The sequence below is a fragment of the Theropithecus gelada genome, chromosome 11 (genome assembly GCF_003255815.1).
Source record: "Theropithecus gelada isolate Dixy chromosome 11, Tgel_1.0, whole genome shotgun sequence".
Lineage (NCBI taxonomy): Eukaryota > Metazoa > Chordata > Mammalia > Primates > Cercopithecidae > Theropithecus > Theropithecus gelada.
In genome coordinates, this window is record NC_037679.1 from 53,661,600 (window position 1) to 53,679,678 (window position 18,079).

The 18,079-nt window shown below is 35.0% G+C and overlaps 1 protein-coding gene across 1 annotated transcript in view; it reads right to left on the bottom strand.

The window, feature by feature from the left end:
• Positions 1-18,079, bottom strand: part of CEP83 (centrosomal protein 83) — a 148,642-nt gene that overhangs the window by 89,293 nt on the left and 41,270 nt on the right. Inside the window, exons 2-5 of the mRNA XM_025402585.1 lie at positions 13,564-13,837; positions 12,945-13,095; positions 4,127-4,219; positions 1,812-1,943 (exon numbers count right to left, since the gene is read on the bottom strand). Of these exons, the coding sequence (XP_025258370.1) occupies positions 1,812-1,943; positions 4,127-4,219; positions 12,945-13,095; positions 13,564-13,736 (549 nt within the window). The 5' untranslated portion in view covers positions 13,737-13,837. The remainder of the gene's footprint in view (positions 1-1,811; positions 1,944-4,126; positions 4,220-12,944; positions 13,096-13,563; positions 13,838-18,079) is intronic.

Sequence of the window (18,079 nt, forward strand, 5' to 3'; positions counted from 1 at the left end):
TTTATCAAGACAATGCATGCACCACTGAACATAGACTCTTATCAGTAATTCTGCTTTTGCCCATTGCCTTGTGATCTTTGTTCTCCTTTTTGCCCTTTGAAGCATGTGATCTTTGTGACCTACTCCCTGTTCTTACACACCCTCCCCTTTTGAAATCCTTAACAAAATTTGCTGGCTTTGAGGCTCAGGTGGGCATTACAGTGCTACCGATATGTGATGTCACCCCCAGAGGCCCAGCTGTAAAATTCCTCTCTTTGTACTCTTTCTCTTTATTTCTCAGCCGGCCGACACTTATGGAAAATAGAAAGAACCTACATTGAAATATTGGGGGTGAGTTCCCCCAATAAATTCACTTATCCTGTGCCTCAGTTTCATTTAAAATGAAGAAAATAAGGGCTGGGCACAATAGCCTATGCCTCTAATTCCAGCACTTTGAGAGGCTGAGGCAGGAGGACTGCTTGAGGCCAGTAGCCCGAGATCAGCCTGGGCAACATAGCAAGGCCCTATCTCTACAAGAGTTTTTATATTTTTTGTTTGTTTGTTTGTTTTATTAGCCAGATGAGGTAATACATGCCTGTGGTCCTAGCTACTTGGGGACCTGAGGCAGGAGGATCACTTGAGCTTAAGTTATAGTGAGCTATTATTGTGCCACTGCATTCCAGCCTGGGCCACAGAGCAAGACTTTCTCTTGATCAATCAATCAAATAAGACAGTCCTGCCTCATCTCACTGACTATTGTAATAGAAGTGAGATAATATATGAATAAAGCACTTAAAGCCTTAAAGTTATAAATAGTTTTTTTTAATGCAAAAAAACTATTATAAATATTTATAGTGTTCTGGTACTACACTGTCAATGGACACAAATGATCCAAGGTTCATATAGTTTCTTACAGATGAAACACTCATAGCAGTTTGCTCACTAATAAGAATAAAACAGTCTGATCCAAGTAGAACAGTTTTAGTTTTTATTAAATGCCCAGAACACTGTAAATATTTAGTAATTGGTAAAGGAAGGTAAGTATATTTTAACTCTTAATTCCAAATAAAGACAATGCAATAAATTTAAAATGTAGATACGTTTGTAAAGAGAATATTTGACAAAACTATAGATACCAACCTATTTTTTATGAATATGGCAGGATAAAACTAGTATTTCTCTCTTCCATTTGAAAAATATTCCAAAAGCAACACAAGGAATGAAAAACAGTAACCCCATTTTGGGCAAAACTAGGAGACAAACCACAAAACGAGCAGAAAGGCTGCCAAAAGCAATGGAGATGAAGTAGGAATATATGGTGTAGGCAGCATAGAGAGAACGCTCCCGTTGCAAATGGCAGAAAAAACAAAGTCTACTTCTTGAAGTTGATGGGTACACTTTAAGGTATAAACTCCTTGTTTATATCAAAGTGCACAGGTTGACAGCTAGAGCTTTCCTGTATGTGGTTTGGTTCCAAGAAGCAGAAAGAACAATGGTAAGTAAGGAATCACACTAACTATATTTGCAGAGAGAAGTCCATCTCTGTGGCTATATGAGACAAAAGACTTTGTATAATGTAATTCCCCAGAGTTGTCTATCTCCATTGGCTGAGACAAAATAAAAGATAAATAGAATTTTAAAAATCTACAGTCAAAACAGAACTTTCACAAGAAAACTGTTGATATGGAGCTGATGAAAATCATGATGAATACTCCACCATTAATTAATGAAGTTATGCAATCAACTCTAATTTGAAATTTTTAAAAATATATAATTATAAAATTGTGTTGACTAGAACAATAATGAAGAAACTCGTATAATCAATCACTTACCTCTGATTCATATTTTATTTTTCCTTCGTCTAAAATACGTGCATACTCTTCCTTCTGGTGTTCAAATTCTGACTTGAGAAATGTATGTTCATAGCGAAGCTTATTATATGCAGCTCTATACTTTTCCACCTCCTAAATTAAAGGGAGAATGCAATTTATCATAGATTTATAAACAAAATTTGTACTCACTCCAATAATCACTTTTACAAATATAATTTTAAATTACATTATAATGACAGCCACTCTAAAAGTAAAAAATAAATTTAACAGAAATACAAATGAATTTGGAAAAGTCCTCATAACAAGTATCCTACATATAGAATTAGTACATTCCTGAAAAGATACCCAAAAAGTAAATTACCATTCAATTAATCTTATTTCTTCACTGGTTCTCATTATAATAAAAGTGTATAGTATGAGGAAAGTGTTAATCTCTGGACTTAAACAACATGTAAGAATGCAGCACACCTTTCAAAAGATAGATTTTTTAAATGTATAATTTAGTATAAGTAAAACAAATTCAAGAGAGATAAAAGGTTATTGTAATATTTAGTACAGCATCTTAACATCTAATTAAATATTACAATGATAATTCAACACACCAACCTGAAGCATACATGCAGCATCATCTCTACTGACCGCCCAGGAACACATGCAATTCCTTGGAGTGCTCTCATCCTGCTTCCTAACACTACTCTATGAAAGCTGCTGGCATTCTGAATACCCAACGAGAAACTCAGGCAACAGAGCAGAAAGATACAGGAGACGCTAACAAGAAATTCGATTGAACAAAGAAAGCATGTCTCCTAAAATACCCAGCTCACCAAAAATCTTTAGTTCAAAGAATTCTAAGCCAGTTTATAAACCAAGAAAATGGGTTTCATGATTTTACTACAGATACACTTTGCTTTGATTTAAAAAAAAAAAAAAAAAAAAAAGCTTGTATTGAACTTAGTCACTTATCTTGGGTCAAATTTTGTTTATTTACAAAAATTAAATCTACTCCCCAACCATAATGGCTTGCCACTAGGTGTGTATTAGAAAGATCATATTATGAAGCCAGTAAGCCATTATAAAAGACGATTCTACACTGTTTTGGGTAATGACCACATCACTAGACTACAGCTCTCCAAAGGGGCCCATTTTGAAGGAGACAATAATCATTTGTATGTATAAGACCAGCTATATTTGTTAAATAAGGTAACATATATAAAATGTCTAGCAAGTATCTAATATACTTATCTGCAGTCTTATCCTGTCCCCTTTATTAAGCATTTAATCATACTACACCAACACTTCACCAAAGGAGACTAGTCTCAACCTGAAGTAAAACTGTAACAGATTTTTACTTTTATGAAGTGGCATGAAACTCATTCTCTCTTTCAACAAATATTAATTGAGCACCTACTGTATACCAAAATCTGTTCTAGGAACTTGGAATATAACAATGAACAAAACAGGTAAAGGTTCCTCCTCTCATGCAACTTCCATTCTAGAGGTGGTAAAACAGAAAATAAACACAATAAATAAGTAAATTATATAGCACAGTAGAAGGTATGCATACCAGAAAGAAAATGAAAAACAGAGCAAGGTAAGGAGGTCTAAAGGTCTAAGCAGGAATGGGAAAGGCAGGTTGCAATATTAAATAGGTAGACGGGAGCAGTCAAAGTAGGCCCCACTGAGAAAGTGACATTTTAGCAAAGACTTACAAGAGATGAAGTTAGGGAGAGTATTCAAGGCAGAAGAGACGTGCCAATTTGGCTGGGCATGGTGGCTCACGCCTGTAATCCCAACACTTTGGGAGGCCAAGGCTGGTGGATCACTTGAGATCAAGAGTTCGAAACTAGCCTGGCCAATATGGTGAAACCCCGTTTCTACTAAAAATTCAAAAATTAGCCAGGCACGGTGGCAAGTGGCTGTAATCCCAGCTATTTGGGAGGCTGAAGCAAGAGAATCGCTTGAACCTGAGAGGTGGAGGTTGAAGTGAGTCGAGATCACACCACTGCACTCCAGCTGGGCAACAGAGCCAGACTCTATCTCAAAAAAAGATAGTTTTTTTTAATTAAAACTAAAAATAAAATTAAAGAAATGCACCAATTCTGGAGTGTCAAAGAAACATCAGTAGGCCAATGTGGAAAAAGGAAAGGAGATAAGAGAGGTAATGGGAGTCCAATCCTGTGAAGCCTTAGAGGCCACTGTAATGACTGAGTAAAAGGGGGAACTATTGCAGGGTTTTGGAGTAGGGGAATGATGCTTTTCATCGAGACTTTTATCCCATGAGGATAAATGCACAGTAAACAACGTAAGTTACTTACTTCATCTAGATTCCGAAAACGTTCTCTCATTGGAGTTTCTAATTCTTGTTGTATTTGGGCTCTTAGCAATTCCAATTTTTGTGGAGTTAATATCTAATATGTAGAGAAATGCAAACAATATAAAATCACATTAAAATCAAGAATTCTCCATATTTCAAAGACTCTCTCCTAATTATGAAAATGGAATTCATGAAAGTTTTCACAATATAGTTATTTTTATAGTCATCACTATACAAATAGAATCATCATTTGAAATAATACTTTAACAATCTCAATTTCAGGCTCTTGGAGATGTCAAAAATTCCATTAACATGAAGTAAAGACAGTTACTGATTATTATTGCTATTGTTAGGAATAACTATGTTGGTAGCTAAGACTATCATGTTGTATACAATGGCTAATAGTCTAGTTATTTTCCAAAGCAGGCAAAATAAAGTTGTAACAATTTGTTATACCAAAGAGAACCTTTCAGACTTATTTTCAATTAGAAAAGGCTCATTTGTACTCTCACACTGTACCTAATTTAGGCTTCTCCTTGTCACACTCTTTTATAGAACTCATATTTTAATAAGCAATTAAATATTTATGTAAGCCTCATATGGGAAGACACAGTCTTTATTCACCATTGTATTCCCAATACCTCCCACGAATGTCTGGCACATAGGAACCACTCAACTACACTATTTCACGAATGAATGAGGAACAAATGCCAGCTGTAAAAAAAAAAAAAAAAAAAAAGTCTAAAGTTTGTATTTATATTAATTTCTACAAAAATGATAATGTTCAGTTTCTTTTTTTATGAACAGTCCAAATACTATGTTCAAAATATTACATTCTACTGAATGGAGAGCATACTATATATAAAGCATTGTACAATGCACTGTAACCTACATACTATCCTGTTCTAAGCACCTTATATGCATTCATTGATTTAATTCCTAGAACAATCCCACAGTATAGCTACACTGAGGCATACAAGGTATCTAAATAACTTTATAAAGATCACAAAAACTCATGTGAAGCACATATCTCCCCATAAAAACTTCAAACTCTAGTGTTAAAAATAACTCATACACACAAATAACTATAAAAGTAGGCAATACAGCCTTACCAGACAGGTAAAAAAGAGAAAACACATTTAGGATAGAAGGCATGATGCATCAAAGGAATGGGAAAACTAAAGCTTATACAGAACCCTTATATAGAAAGCTTACAGAACCCAAACTCAAGCCAGGTAACATTTTAATTTGCCTGGGTGTCAGAGACTGTATGGGAGAAAAGCAATTCTCAAAGGTGAGTTAAAGCCATTTTGAATGGGACCACATTAAGTACTACAGAAAATTTAAAATTGTGGGTCCCTATATTCACACTGGTAGAAATCTCTAAACACTGTAACATTTCCAAATGCCACCTTGGAGGGCTGTACCCTGGCTGGAAACAAAAGGAAAAGAGGTTGCAGCCAAAGAGTGAAAGGTTCCTGAATACCAGGTTTAGACTCTTATTATTTATTTGGTATTCAATAGTATTTACTTTAAAAATTTATTTTATTTAAAATGAATATATATAATTACATAAATAATTCAAACAAAAGCTTAAAAGGTCTTCTCACTTCAGTAATCCAATTTTCTTCTATTGAAGCAATCATTGTTAATAACTTCTTATGTACCCTTCCTAAAACAATCTCCAGATACACAAGCATACATATCACTTTTGATTTCTATACAAAAAGGATATTGTACATATATTTTTCTGTACCTTATTTATTGAAGGTTTTTAAGCTTAAGAGTGACACTACCATATCCATATTTTACAAAGAAGCAAGATGAATCAAAAGCTTTAGTGGGAAAGTAGCTGTAGCTGTGGGAAGAAGAGGCAGTAAATGGAGCCAAAGAAACCAGATAGAAAACTCATGTCATAATCTGGTTTACGGTATCAAGTATCAAGTCTGGGTGACAACATCAAGAGTCCAAACTAAGACGAGGTAGCAATTAAAAGGAAGAGATTAATAGGTAAAGGTTACATGGCTCCTGTTTCAAATGATCTAACTTCAAAACTAAGCAAGCAAAACCATGGGAAAACTAAGAAAACCTGAACAAAGATGGGATATTAAAAGGTATTAATGAATAAGTATTTTAAATATGGTAAAGGTATTGTGGTTATGCTTTTAAGAGAGACTGCACTGGTTTGTTATAGAGATATATACTCAATTATTTGTTGAAACAATATGATTTGATTCAAAATAATCCAGAGACATTGAGGAAAAAAGTGGGAGTGGGTGGAACAAAGTAGTAGATAAAACAAGCCTGGCTCAGAGAGAATTATTATTAATGCTAGATGATGAGTACATGGGAATGCATTACATGTTTGAGATTTCCAAAACTGAAAGTTAACTGAAAGTAAAAAGCCTTTCAGCCAAGGTAGAGTAAGAGCCCAGATTCACTCTCTTGCCTGAAACAAACAAAAGAACAGACAAAAATTAAACAGTTTGCAAGACACTAGACATAAGAAAGCAAAAGGCAGATCCCTGAGAGGCACAAAACATAGAAGATGAGCTTTGAGAGTTTTCAGGACCTGGCACAGGAAAGGACACCCATGCAGTTATGATGGACTCCCTGAGTTGAGGAGATGAAACTGAGCATCTAGGGACACTGGGGTGGTTAGATTCCTAAGACAGGGTAGCAGAGAAAAGAGGGCACAGAAGGATAACTATGAAGACCTACAAAAAGTCTTGACTCATTCAGTAGAGTACTGATTAGCACATGTGTGCAAGGAAACTACCTAAGGCTAGGCAAAGAAACACCTGAAAGGAGTAGAAGGATGAATACACAGAGCTCACAAAGACCTAAGAATAGTTTCTGTTCCCCCAAATCAGATTAAAATCCTTCATTTCATAAGGAAATTGTTATAGTAGTCAGAAGAATCTTGCGTCAGTGGTGGGAAATAATTAGCACTACACTAAATACTACTCTGGCTCCCACTTAAAACTTAAAAGCAAGACCTAGAAAGATAAAACTGTTTCCAAATAATTCAACTGTGTCCTAAAATAAAGTTCAAGAACATGTATCAGAATATAAAAATATTGGGAGGTGGAGACTGCAGGGAGCTGAAATCACTCTATTGCACTCCAGCCTGGGGAACAAGAGTGAAACTCCGTCTCAAAAACAAAACAACAACAACAACAAAACAACAAAACAACTCCAGCATTTTAAAAAGAAAGTTCACAATATCTAACATCCAATAAAAATTTACCAGGCATGCAGAGAAGCATAACAGACAGAGAGAGAGACAGAGTGTGTGTGTGTGTGTGTGTGTGTGTGTGTGTGTGTGTGTGTGTGTGTTAGCAGCAGGGGGGATAAACTTAAAACAGGCCCAGAAATGATACAGGGGTGTGTGTGTGTGTGTGTGTGTGTGTGTGTGTGTGTGTGTTAGCAGCAGGGGGGATAAACTTAAAACAGGCCCAGAAATGATACAGATGTCACTGAAATTTTATTGCACAGTTACTGTAACTGAATTCCGTATGTTCAAAGAACTAGAGAAAAGACTGAACATGTTAGATAGAGATAAGGAAGATATAAAAAGACCAAGGCCGGACAAGGTGGCTCACGCCTGTAATTCCAGCACTTTGGGAAGCCACGGCGGCAGATCACGAGCTCAGGAGATTGAGACCATCCTGGCTAACATGGTGAAACCCTGTCTCTAATAAAAATAAAAAATAAAAAAATTAACCAGTCATGGTGGCGGGCACGTGTAGTCCTAGCTACTCGGGGGGCTGAGGCAGGAGAATGGCATGAACCCGGGAGGCGGAGCTTGCAGTAAGCAGAGATCACACCACTGCATCCAGCCTGGGCGACACAGAGAGACGCTGTCTCAAAAAAAAAAAAAAAGACCAAAATTGAACTTCCAGAGATGAAAATTACACTGCATGGAATTAAAGGCGGGTTAGATATTGCAGAAGAAAAAAATCAATGAAAATCAATGAATCTGAAAACATGGCAGAGAAACTAACCAAAATGAAGCACAGAGACAAAAAATACTAAAAATAAATTAATAAACAAGATCAGCAAGCTATGGGAGAACTTTAAGTGGTCTAATATTAGAATGTAATTAAGAGTCTCCAAACGAGGTGAAAGAGGAGACAGAAAATATTTTTAGAAGTAATCTCCAAAATTTTCAGTTTGATAAAAACTGTAAACTCATAGACCTATGGAATTCAATAAACCCCAAGCACTACAGATACAAAGAAAACTGCAAAGTATGTCAATCAAATTGCTTAAAACCAGCAATAAAGAGAAGAGCAGCCAAAAAACCAGACAAGGTGCATTACAAAGAACAAAGATAACCTGTGCTCACTACCCTGTAGAGTGATGCAGCTGCACAATATCCATGCAGCTCCTAATATTATATGTTCAATTACATCACAGATGCCTCTTGGAAACAACAGTGCTTTAAATTCTGTAATGGTGTGCACCTCACGATTGGCCTGAGCAATCTAACAGCATACAACAGTTTAGGGGTCTTCTAATCTGAGGTCTCTGACAAAGAATCTCTAACTTTTTCTTAACTCCTAGGAATCTTATTAAAAACAAATACCCACATAATAAATCCTCTCTTCCTCTGTCTCTCCCCATCTCTCCCTCTCTTATCCCCTATATCTCCAAAGCACACATAAACCAAAGACACTGACTGAATTAGAGGATTTCTCCCATCCCATTTTAGGAAAAAATATTCTGTCTTAGACTACCTTTTTTTTTTTTTTTTGAGAAAGAGTCTCGCTCTGTCGCCTAGGCTGGGGTGTAGTGGCACGATCTTGGCTCACTGCAAACTCTGCCTCCAGGTTCAAGCAATTCTCATGCCTCACACTCCCGAGTAGCTGGGAGGACAGGCATGCACCACCACACCCAGCTAATATTTGTATTTTTAATGGAGACAGAGTTTCACCATGTTGGCCAGCCTGGTCTCGAACTCCTGATCTCAGGTGATCCACACACCTCGGCCTCCCAAAGATCTGGGATCACAGCCATGAGCCACCGCACCCAGCAGTGTCTTAGACTTCTAATGGAATATTGCTACTACTTGTCTCCAAAGAAACATAAGAATGCTTTACCATACAACAGTCTAGGTGTCATTATCTATTTTAAATCTATAAAAACAAATCTTTAACACTGCAGTACTTGCCATTTAATAATCTAAAAAAGGCCAATATTTTACAAAGAATACTTTAAGAAGGTAAATACTGCTATGTCAAACATTCTTAATAAATTAATGACTGAAACTGAGTATTATATTTTGATCTGAGCTTCCCAACAGTCAAAACAAAATGGGAAACTGTATACTAGGTTATAGTTTTCATTAGCATAAAAAGAGCATATTAATCATTGGTAAAGTAATTTTCATTTAGTTTTATTAGAATATATCAAATGATCCCCATATGTAAAAAGGTTTTGTTAACATGGTACATAGTAACACAATAACAACATGTACTGACCACTTACTAGATCAAAGTACCATACTAATACTTTTTTTTTATGAATTTCTACCATCACAATTCCTTTTCCTGTGATTTTTTTTTCCCGCTTCAAATTTTCATTTGTTTTTAGCCTGCTCTAAAATTCTCAGTTATTGCTTGATAAATAAGAAACAAAATACTACAATCTCTGGGTCCTTGGTGAAAACTGTATTTCTCGCTGAAGAAACTATACCTTTTTATTGGTTTCAGAAAAAATGAGACCTCTTTTTCATTAGCATTTATCAACAGTACAAGTTTCTTTTCATTTTTATTGTTTTTTGTTGTTGTTGTTAAGAGTCAGGGTCTCACGCTGTTGCCCAGGGTAAAGTGTTGCCCAGGCTCCAGCTCCCTGAAGCCTCAAACTCCTAGGCTCAAACAAGTCTCCTGTCTCAGCCTCTTTAGTAGCTGGGACTACAGGTGCATGCCACTACATCAGGCTAATTTATTTAACTTTATTTTTTAGAGACAGAGTCTCACTATGTTACCCAGGCTGGTTTTGAACTCCTAGCCTCAAGTGATCCTCCTGCCTCCCAAAATGAACCATGCTCAGCCTGAACTAATACTTTCCATGCATTGTCTCATTTCATCCTTACAGTCATCCTATGAGCTAGGCACTATTATCATTTCCATTCACTACTGATGCAGAAATGTTCTTTAAATGAATCTCATATCTTTTTCCTATAAAAGTCAAAGAGATGACATTAAATCTTAGAAAAAGCATTTTTGTAGGTAGACTAGATAATGCATGTATATTTTAAAAATAATCTCCTTTCATTGAAATATTTCTTGATCTTTGTTGAAATTACTTTTCTAAACTTACAATTCACGTAAATTTCAAGCATCCATTAAATAAATAGCTAAATTGCTTCAAAATATGTGTTCATATGTATACATGATTGTTTCTTTAGCTTATTTTTGCCAAATAAATATCACACAGAAACTAGATATGTGTATCTTAAAAAACAGAAGCCTTACTAGATAAATTATATTTGTGAGCAAACATTTGGGAAGTTTTCACTTGGAGGAACATGCAAAGTTATCAACAGGGAGGCTATAGCGTAGATGACTTCATTTTAATAGGAGACGGAAAATGTTTAACATACTTTAATCTATAAATACAATCGGATCACTTTAAAAAGTTCACCAGGTTCTCTAGCACTGAAAGCACTGAAGCAGAGAATGAAGAGTCCTGTATGAAAGACGTTCTAAAAGGGATTCTGCTTTGGACAATGTATTCGTTTCCTAGGTTGCCATAATAAAATACCAGAAACCACGCAGCTTTAAATAACCGAAGTTTGTTCTTTCACAGTTTTGGAGGCTATTAGTCTGAAATCAGGGTGTGTTGACAGGCCTTCTTCCCGTAAAATCTGCAGGGAAGAATCTTTCCTTGCCTCTTTCTAGGAAGCTTCTGAAGCACTTAAATCTCTGCCTCCACCATCATACAGTGTTCCCCTCAAACCCATCTGTTTCCATCTCTCTTCTCCTCTTTTTTTAAGGACACCAGTAACACTGAGTTAAAGGCCCATCATACTCCAATATGACCTCATCAACTTAACAAATTATATCTGTAATGACTCTACATCCAAATAAGGTCACATTCTGAGGTACTAGGAGTTAGGACTTCAACATATCCTGGTTGGGGATACAACTTGACCCATAATAGATTCAAAGAAAAAATAGATGATTACCAACTCTAACATGCTGAGGCTCTAGGTATGTTAGAAACAGACAGTGCAATATATGAACAACAATCCCAATTCATTCATTTATTTCAATTTTTCATGTCATTCATTCAACAAATAGGTGTTTACTAGGCATTATCCTAAACACTGAAGACACACTGAAAAAAAGTTCCTGCCTTCATGGAGCCTGAATTCAAATAAACAGGTCATCATTTATGAATATTTACTATGTGGCAAGTATGGTAGTAAAAATGTAGATGTTATCTCATTAGTCCTCACAACTCTTCTTGTTAAGCAGAAACTTTTATCCCCTTTACCACATGAGAAAACTAGGCATAGAGACATAGTTACTTGTTGAAGGTATCATCTTCTGGAAGAATTGACCCTTTTTTTTCATTATAAAATGTCCTTTTTATCTTTAGTGATACTCTTTGTTTGGAAGTCTCTTTTATCTGATATTAATATAGCTACTTCAGCCTTCTGGATGTGCTTTACTTACTTTCTGGATGTGCTTGGTACAAATAATCACGTTTAAATGTCACTCTCACAAAACAGAATTAAATTTATAATACCTGAAGAATCTCTCAAATACCTTGGATTCAGCATTCACAGCTTCCATTCACACAAGGCTCTAAATTTTTGCAAAACAAATTAATGCACTGATTGTACAGGCTTAAATTACATTTCCCTCTTCAATTTACATTTCTGAGGTTTCTATTTGTATATTTAAATGTCCTAAATATACCTAGGAATGAAACAGTGAGCATAGTGGAGGCTCCAAGCCAGGCTTCGTGGTGTTCCCAGCAATGGTAGATTTCAAAAAGTTATTGAATGACAAACTTACAAGGCTTCTGTCAAAGGATATCTAAGAGTTAGGTGATATGCCAGACAGGTGACTTGAAAGATGCCTTCTTACTCTCTGAACTTCTGACTCTAATATTAATAATGCCTTATTATTTGTACCAAGTAGATTGTTAGGCAGAAATAAATAGCTGGTACTCTTCAGAGATTAAATACAGGAAAATATTATTCGTGAGAACCTACTAATTTAAAATTTACAGGAAATTTGACTGGAGTTTAAAGTCTGGCTTTGGTCTACTTTCCAGACAAATGAAAAAAATTATCTAAAGAAACTGTACTTCAGCACTTCGGAGATAACCATCTTTTGCTTTACAAACCCATTTGCTTTACGACGTACACAAAAATTATGTGCACATACTGTTTTTACAGTCTCTTTTAAGAAGCTCCTTACGAACAGCTATCTTTTTTTAGTTTACTTTCAGTTATAATGCATATACAAATATTAGTAAATCTTTCTTTTAAAAAAATTCTTTAATTCTGGATTTTTATCAATTCAAACTCACTTTTTCCCTAATTATTCTTAATGGTAAAATATTATTTATATCAGAATAGGCAATATAATACCAATTTACATAAAATAACAGTTTAATGGCTCCCTTACATGGTAGCTAACACTCTAAAATATATGAAAGAAGATTAAATTGTACCACTTGGAGATACAGCAAAGTAATCACTAAGGATATAGACAGAAATTGCCAAATTCACCAAAACTACTTACTTCCATTACATATCTGACTACTTTTATACTAACTCAAATATATTTTCTCACCTGCAGTTTCATTTCTTCTAAGTCTTTAGTTTTCTCTACTAATTCTCCTCTTAGTTCTTCAAGCAGCAGCTGAAGTTTTTCCTGCTGAGTTTGCTTTTCATTAAACAGGTGCTTGAGTTCATTTTGTAACTTTACATATTCATTATGCAACCTGGTTTTTTAAAAAAGAATTCAATTTTGAGTAAATCCTTTCTTTCTAATTGCATTACTTTATGTAAAGTCAATCAACACTACAGAAAAACAAGACCAATATCACACATTACTTTAAACCCACAAATATCTTCTCTTTACAGAGTTTCATTTAATTATTAACACTGTAGTTTTGGAACGCAATTTTACTTTGGTGGGAGATGGAGAACACATTTAGCCATCTGGATACATTTATCTTACATGTCTTGCTACTTTCAAAATAAGGTGTATAAATTCATAACCCACTTGATATCATACTTAGTTTGGAACAAAATAATTTTAAAGTAAAAATTTTACTATATTAAAAAAGTTTTAAATGTATACACTGCAAAATAACAAAATTATACTATATTCCATAGCAAACATTCAGCCAAGATAATGCCAATAACTTTTTAAAACTAAACCCCACTTCTAGATTTAAGTAATTTACCTTGTGTGTTCAGCCTTCAGAGTCTGATAATTAGCTTTATGATGCTCACATCGTAACCTTTCATCAATTAACATTTTCTGGAACTCCGACTGAGAACCTGTCAATCCGCTGTCTCCACCAGGAGGAAAATTATTGGGAAAAGTGTCCATATCGGTAAATGTGCTGACAACCATGTAAAAATAAGTTTTGGCTTTCTTACTGTTTTAGTTTTCTTTCCAAGAGTATTTCCTGCTCCTTTCTTGCTAAGGCAGAATCTCAGAAGGCCAAATTATACCTGCGCAGAGAAAAAACATAATTTGCGATCAGTAAAAGTAAGCTTCCTTTAATGTTACATATTTTTATCACTTTTATTATTCTCCTTATCTTTTCTCTTTTTTTTTTTTTTTGGGGGGGGGGGGAGGAGTCTGCCCAGGCTAGAGTGCAATGGTGTGATCTCGGCTCACTACAACCTCTGCCTCCCAGGTTCAAGCGATTCTCCTGCCTCAGCTTCCTGAGTAGCTGGGATTACAGGTGCCTGCCACCATGCCCGGCTAACTTCTGTATTTTTAGTAGAGACAGGGTTTCACCATGCTGGCTAGGCTGATCTCCAACTCCTGACCTCAGGCGATCTGCCTGCCTTGGCCTCCCAAAGTGCTGGGATTACAGGTGTGAGCCAGCATGCCCAGCCTATCCTTATCATTTTTATTACAAAGCCCAATTCTCAGATTTTAATTGTTCATAAAACAAAATGCAAATATAAAGCCGAATCACACCTCGAAAAATTTTCTTTATTTCCATGCAGCTTCTGTGACCATAAAAATCACATCTTCAAGTATTAACCTAGCTCCACTAGAAGCACAGACTTCTCCAGTTTAGGTAGTCTTAAATTCACAAACCAGTGTTGTGTTTCCTGAAGCTACTGCAGTAAGCTTCAAGTATAGATCCTGGTACAAAATCCATACTTCCAAATTAGAGGAAAAGCTATTTGGAACCTGGTAACTGGCTGGGGAGAATCAAGGTCTTCAAAAGGTGACTTCCAGCAAGTAACTATGTCTATGATTAATGCTTTGAAGAGTCTTTTATTTGACACAACGCAAGCTGCACCCAGACTGCAGATTCAGATAAGAAATTAGTCAACACATAAATATTGATCAACTCCTATTTGTTATACACTGTTAAGAACAGAAAACTAAATCTACCTATCTCCAAAAGCACTGACTTGGTATTACGAACGTCACTGTTTATTTCATCTAGAAGTAAAAAATGATATTTCAAAGTGTTCTTATAACTAAGAACAAAAATTTTAATTAAAATAGTTGTCTCCTTTCTTTCTCTAGTCCCATAATACATATATACATATACACATATATACACACATACACACACACACATATATACATACATATTTTTTTCCTGATAGAATCTTCCTTAGTCATGGGTTATTAACAAATCACTTCTTATAACAAAAAAAAATCTTTGTCCTATGCAAATCAACCATTATTCGGCCTTGCTTGAATTATACCATCTCTGATAAATTAGTGTGATATCTACGTATTACTTAAGACAACCTTTAAACTATAATTGCAGTTGTTTTGGTTTACTCTGAAATTATATTTTAACAGAAGGGGAAAAGTCCCTCAAGAACATTATACTCCTTACTCTTAGGTTTAATGTGCACTGGGATTCAATCTTTGTAAATACAGAACGTGCTATCTGTAGCAGCTACCACAAAATTATCCTGCCAAAAGTATACATTTGCCAAGGATTAATGAATTGCATCATAAAATTGGCATTCAATTTTTACTCCACTGTGGGTAAAATGCTATCAAATAGAATCTCATGCTCCAACGAAATCTTTCGTGAAAAGAAGAATCAACTGATGTGGCAAACTTCATTGTTGTCTCATATTAAGAAATTGCTACAGCCATCCCAACCTTCAGCAACCACTACTCTAAATAGTTAGCAGCCATCAGCAGAAAGGCCAGACCCTCCATCTGCTAATAGAGGATGACTTACTGAAGGCTCAGGTGATCAACAGTATTTTTTAACAACGAAGTACTTTCTAATTAAAGTATCTACATTTTTAAGACATAATTATATTGTAAACTTAACAGACTACAGTATAGTGTAAACATAACTTTTCTATGCACTGAGAAACCCGAAAATTCATGTGACTTGCTTTATTGTAGTAGCAATCCAAATAAGTTAAAATAAGGAAACACTAATTGCTAAATGTAAGGTTAGGTTTACTCTTGGCTTCTTAAAGCTTTATAGGAAGAAAAAATATTTGGGGATTAATAAATACGTTTGGCTCCACATTAAAAATTATTCTACGGAAAAAAACACATTTTTAAAGATTATAAAATGTGTATTTATAAAATGTTGATATGTGACAGCTCAAAATTGCTTACTTCCTAGGTTCTCACTAAAAATTAAGATTACTAAGATTTAACTAAAAATTAAGATTACTAAGAGTTAAAATTCTAGTTAATATATACAATTCCGTATGCAAAGTGTACAAGAAAAAAACAAAATTTGTTTTTGGTGAAAAATTGTTTTAAAAGACATAAAAATGTTTTTATTTAAAAAGTAGTTTGTCTAATTCAGAGGTTATTGAAAGATTATTTCAAAATATGAATTTGGAAAAACATAAAAACAAGGCAGAAAGTAACAAGCAAAAAACAGATACAAAAACTATGACAATGTATTTTTGGTAAGAAAAGAGAATGACAGTAATTTTTTGTATAAAAAAATCGTATGTGGTTGAAATGATAGAAAAAAAGGGAAGTAAATTTTTGTCCTAAGGTAAAATGATTGTTTCAATATAGAAAAGAGAAATATAAGGCAAAACTAAAGGATTAAGCAAGTTGTAGAAGGTCTGGGCAAATTATGAAAGGCTTGTGAGAGATGAATCTTATGAAAGAAATTTTATTTGTGAACAAATTGGCTAAGATGAAAAGTAAACTATTTATAGGTTTGTCTTAAAATTGACTCCTCATATCAAAAGTACACTGATACAAAACTAAAACAAGATTTTCTTAGAGTACTGACTACTCTCAATGAAAAAATAATAAAAGTACATTTTAAGACCAAAAAACACCACTATTTAAAAATAATAAAAGTAGATTTTAAGGCAAAAAAAACCCCACTATTTAAAATGGAGAGAGAAGTTAATAATGATAAAGGTTAAATACACCAGAAAGATGTGATGATTTTAAATTTATATGCACTTACTATGGCCACTAAATATGTAAGGCAGAAGTTGTCAAAACTCTAAGGAGAAATAGACAAATTCACAATGATAAGAGGAGAATTTCACCACTATTCTTGGTAACTAATGGGACAAGATGATTTTTAAAAATAATCAATAAGAACACAGATAATTTAAACAACACAATTAACCATGCTGACCTAACTCACATATGGAAGACTATACTCCATAACTATAGAATACACACAACTCACAAGTATACACATAACATTTATAAATATCGACCACATGCCAGGTATTTTTTTAAAATTTCAAACATTTTAAAAGACCAAGATCATACAAGACACCTTCTCTGACCACAATGCTATTAAACTAAAACTCAATACAAAAAATAACCAGAAAAGCCACGTGTTTATAAAGTAAGACACACATTTCTAAATAACTTATGAATCAAAGAAAAGGTCAAAATAGAAATTAGAAAATATGTAGTACTAAATGAAAATTGATACCCCATTTCAAAATTTATGGAATAAAGGTTTCTACTTTGAGGAAGATGGAGCAGATACACATTTTCCTTTTAAACTCATTAATACAACTAAGAGTGCTGGATTTAGGTATATGACAAACTTAAGACTGAATAACGGAGACTAGAAGGCTGACCACCTAAGGACCTGAGAATGCAAGGACAAATACAGTGGTGAGTTTAGTTCCCTGGGCTTTCTTTTTCATATATCTCAGACACAAAGCTGAAGAAACTGGCAACCAGGAAACACCAATTAATTCAGACAAATAAGTCTTGAACAAAAAAAGCCTACTCTCTAGCCAAAGGAACAAAAAAGAGGAAGCCTAGCAAGATAATATGTAGACAATTACCATGCACTCTATCCAAACACCACACACACACACACACACACACACAAAACTGCAGTTCCACCTCCATCCACACAAGCAAAGATCAGGTGGAAGCCAAGGTAGGCTATAATAAAATACCCTAGTACTGGGCCAAGATGGTGCACAAGGCGGCTGACTAGAAAACAGAAACTTCCATTGCTTCCTGAAAACATAATAAAGCTCAATGATCCCGCAATGTCAGAGGAGACGACACAGAAAACCTAAACTTTCACCTTCACCAACAGTAACAAAGAGGACCTCCCCCACCCCACTGAAGCGCTAGCACAGAAGGCCTAGTTAGGACAGGCACAACCACCAACAGTAATGAGGTTACCCTCTCCAGGGTATCAGTGAAGATCACATGGAGAGCCAGAACTACAGCTACCTGGCAATAACAAAGACCCCTCCCGCAAGCTCCCTCCCAAAAAAACTAAA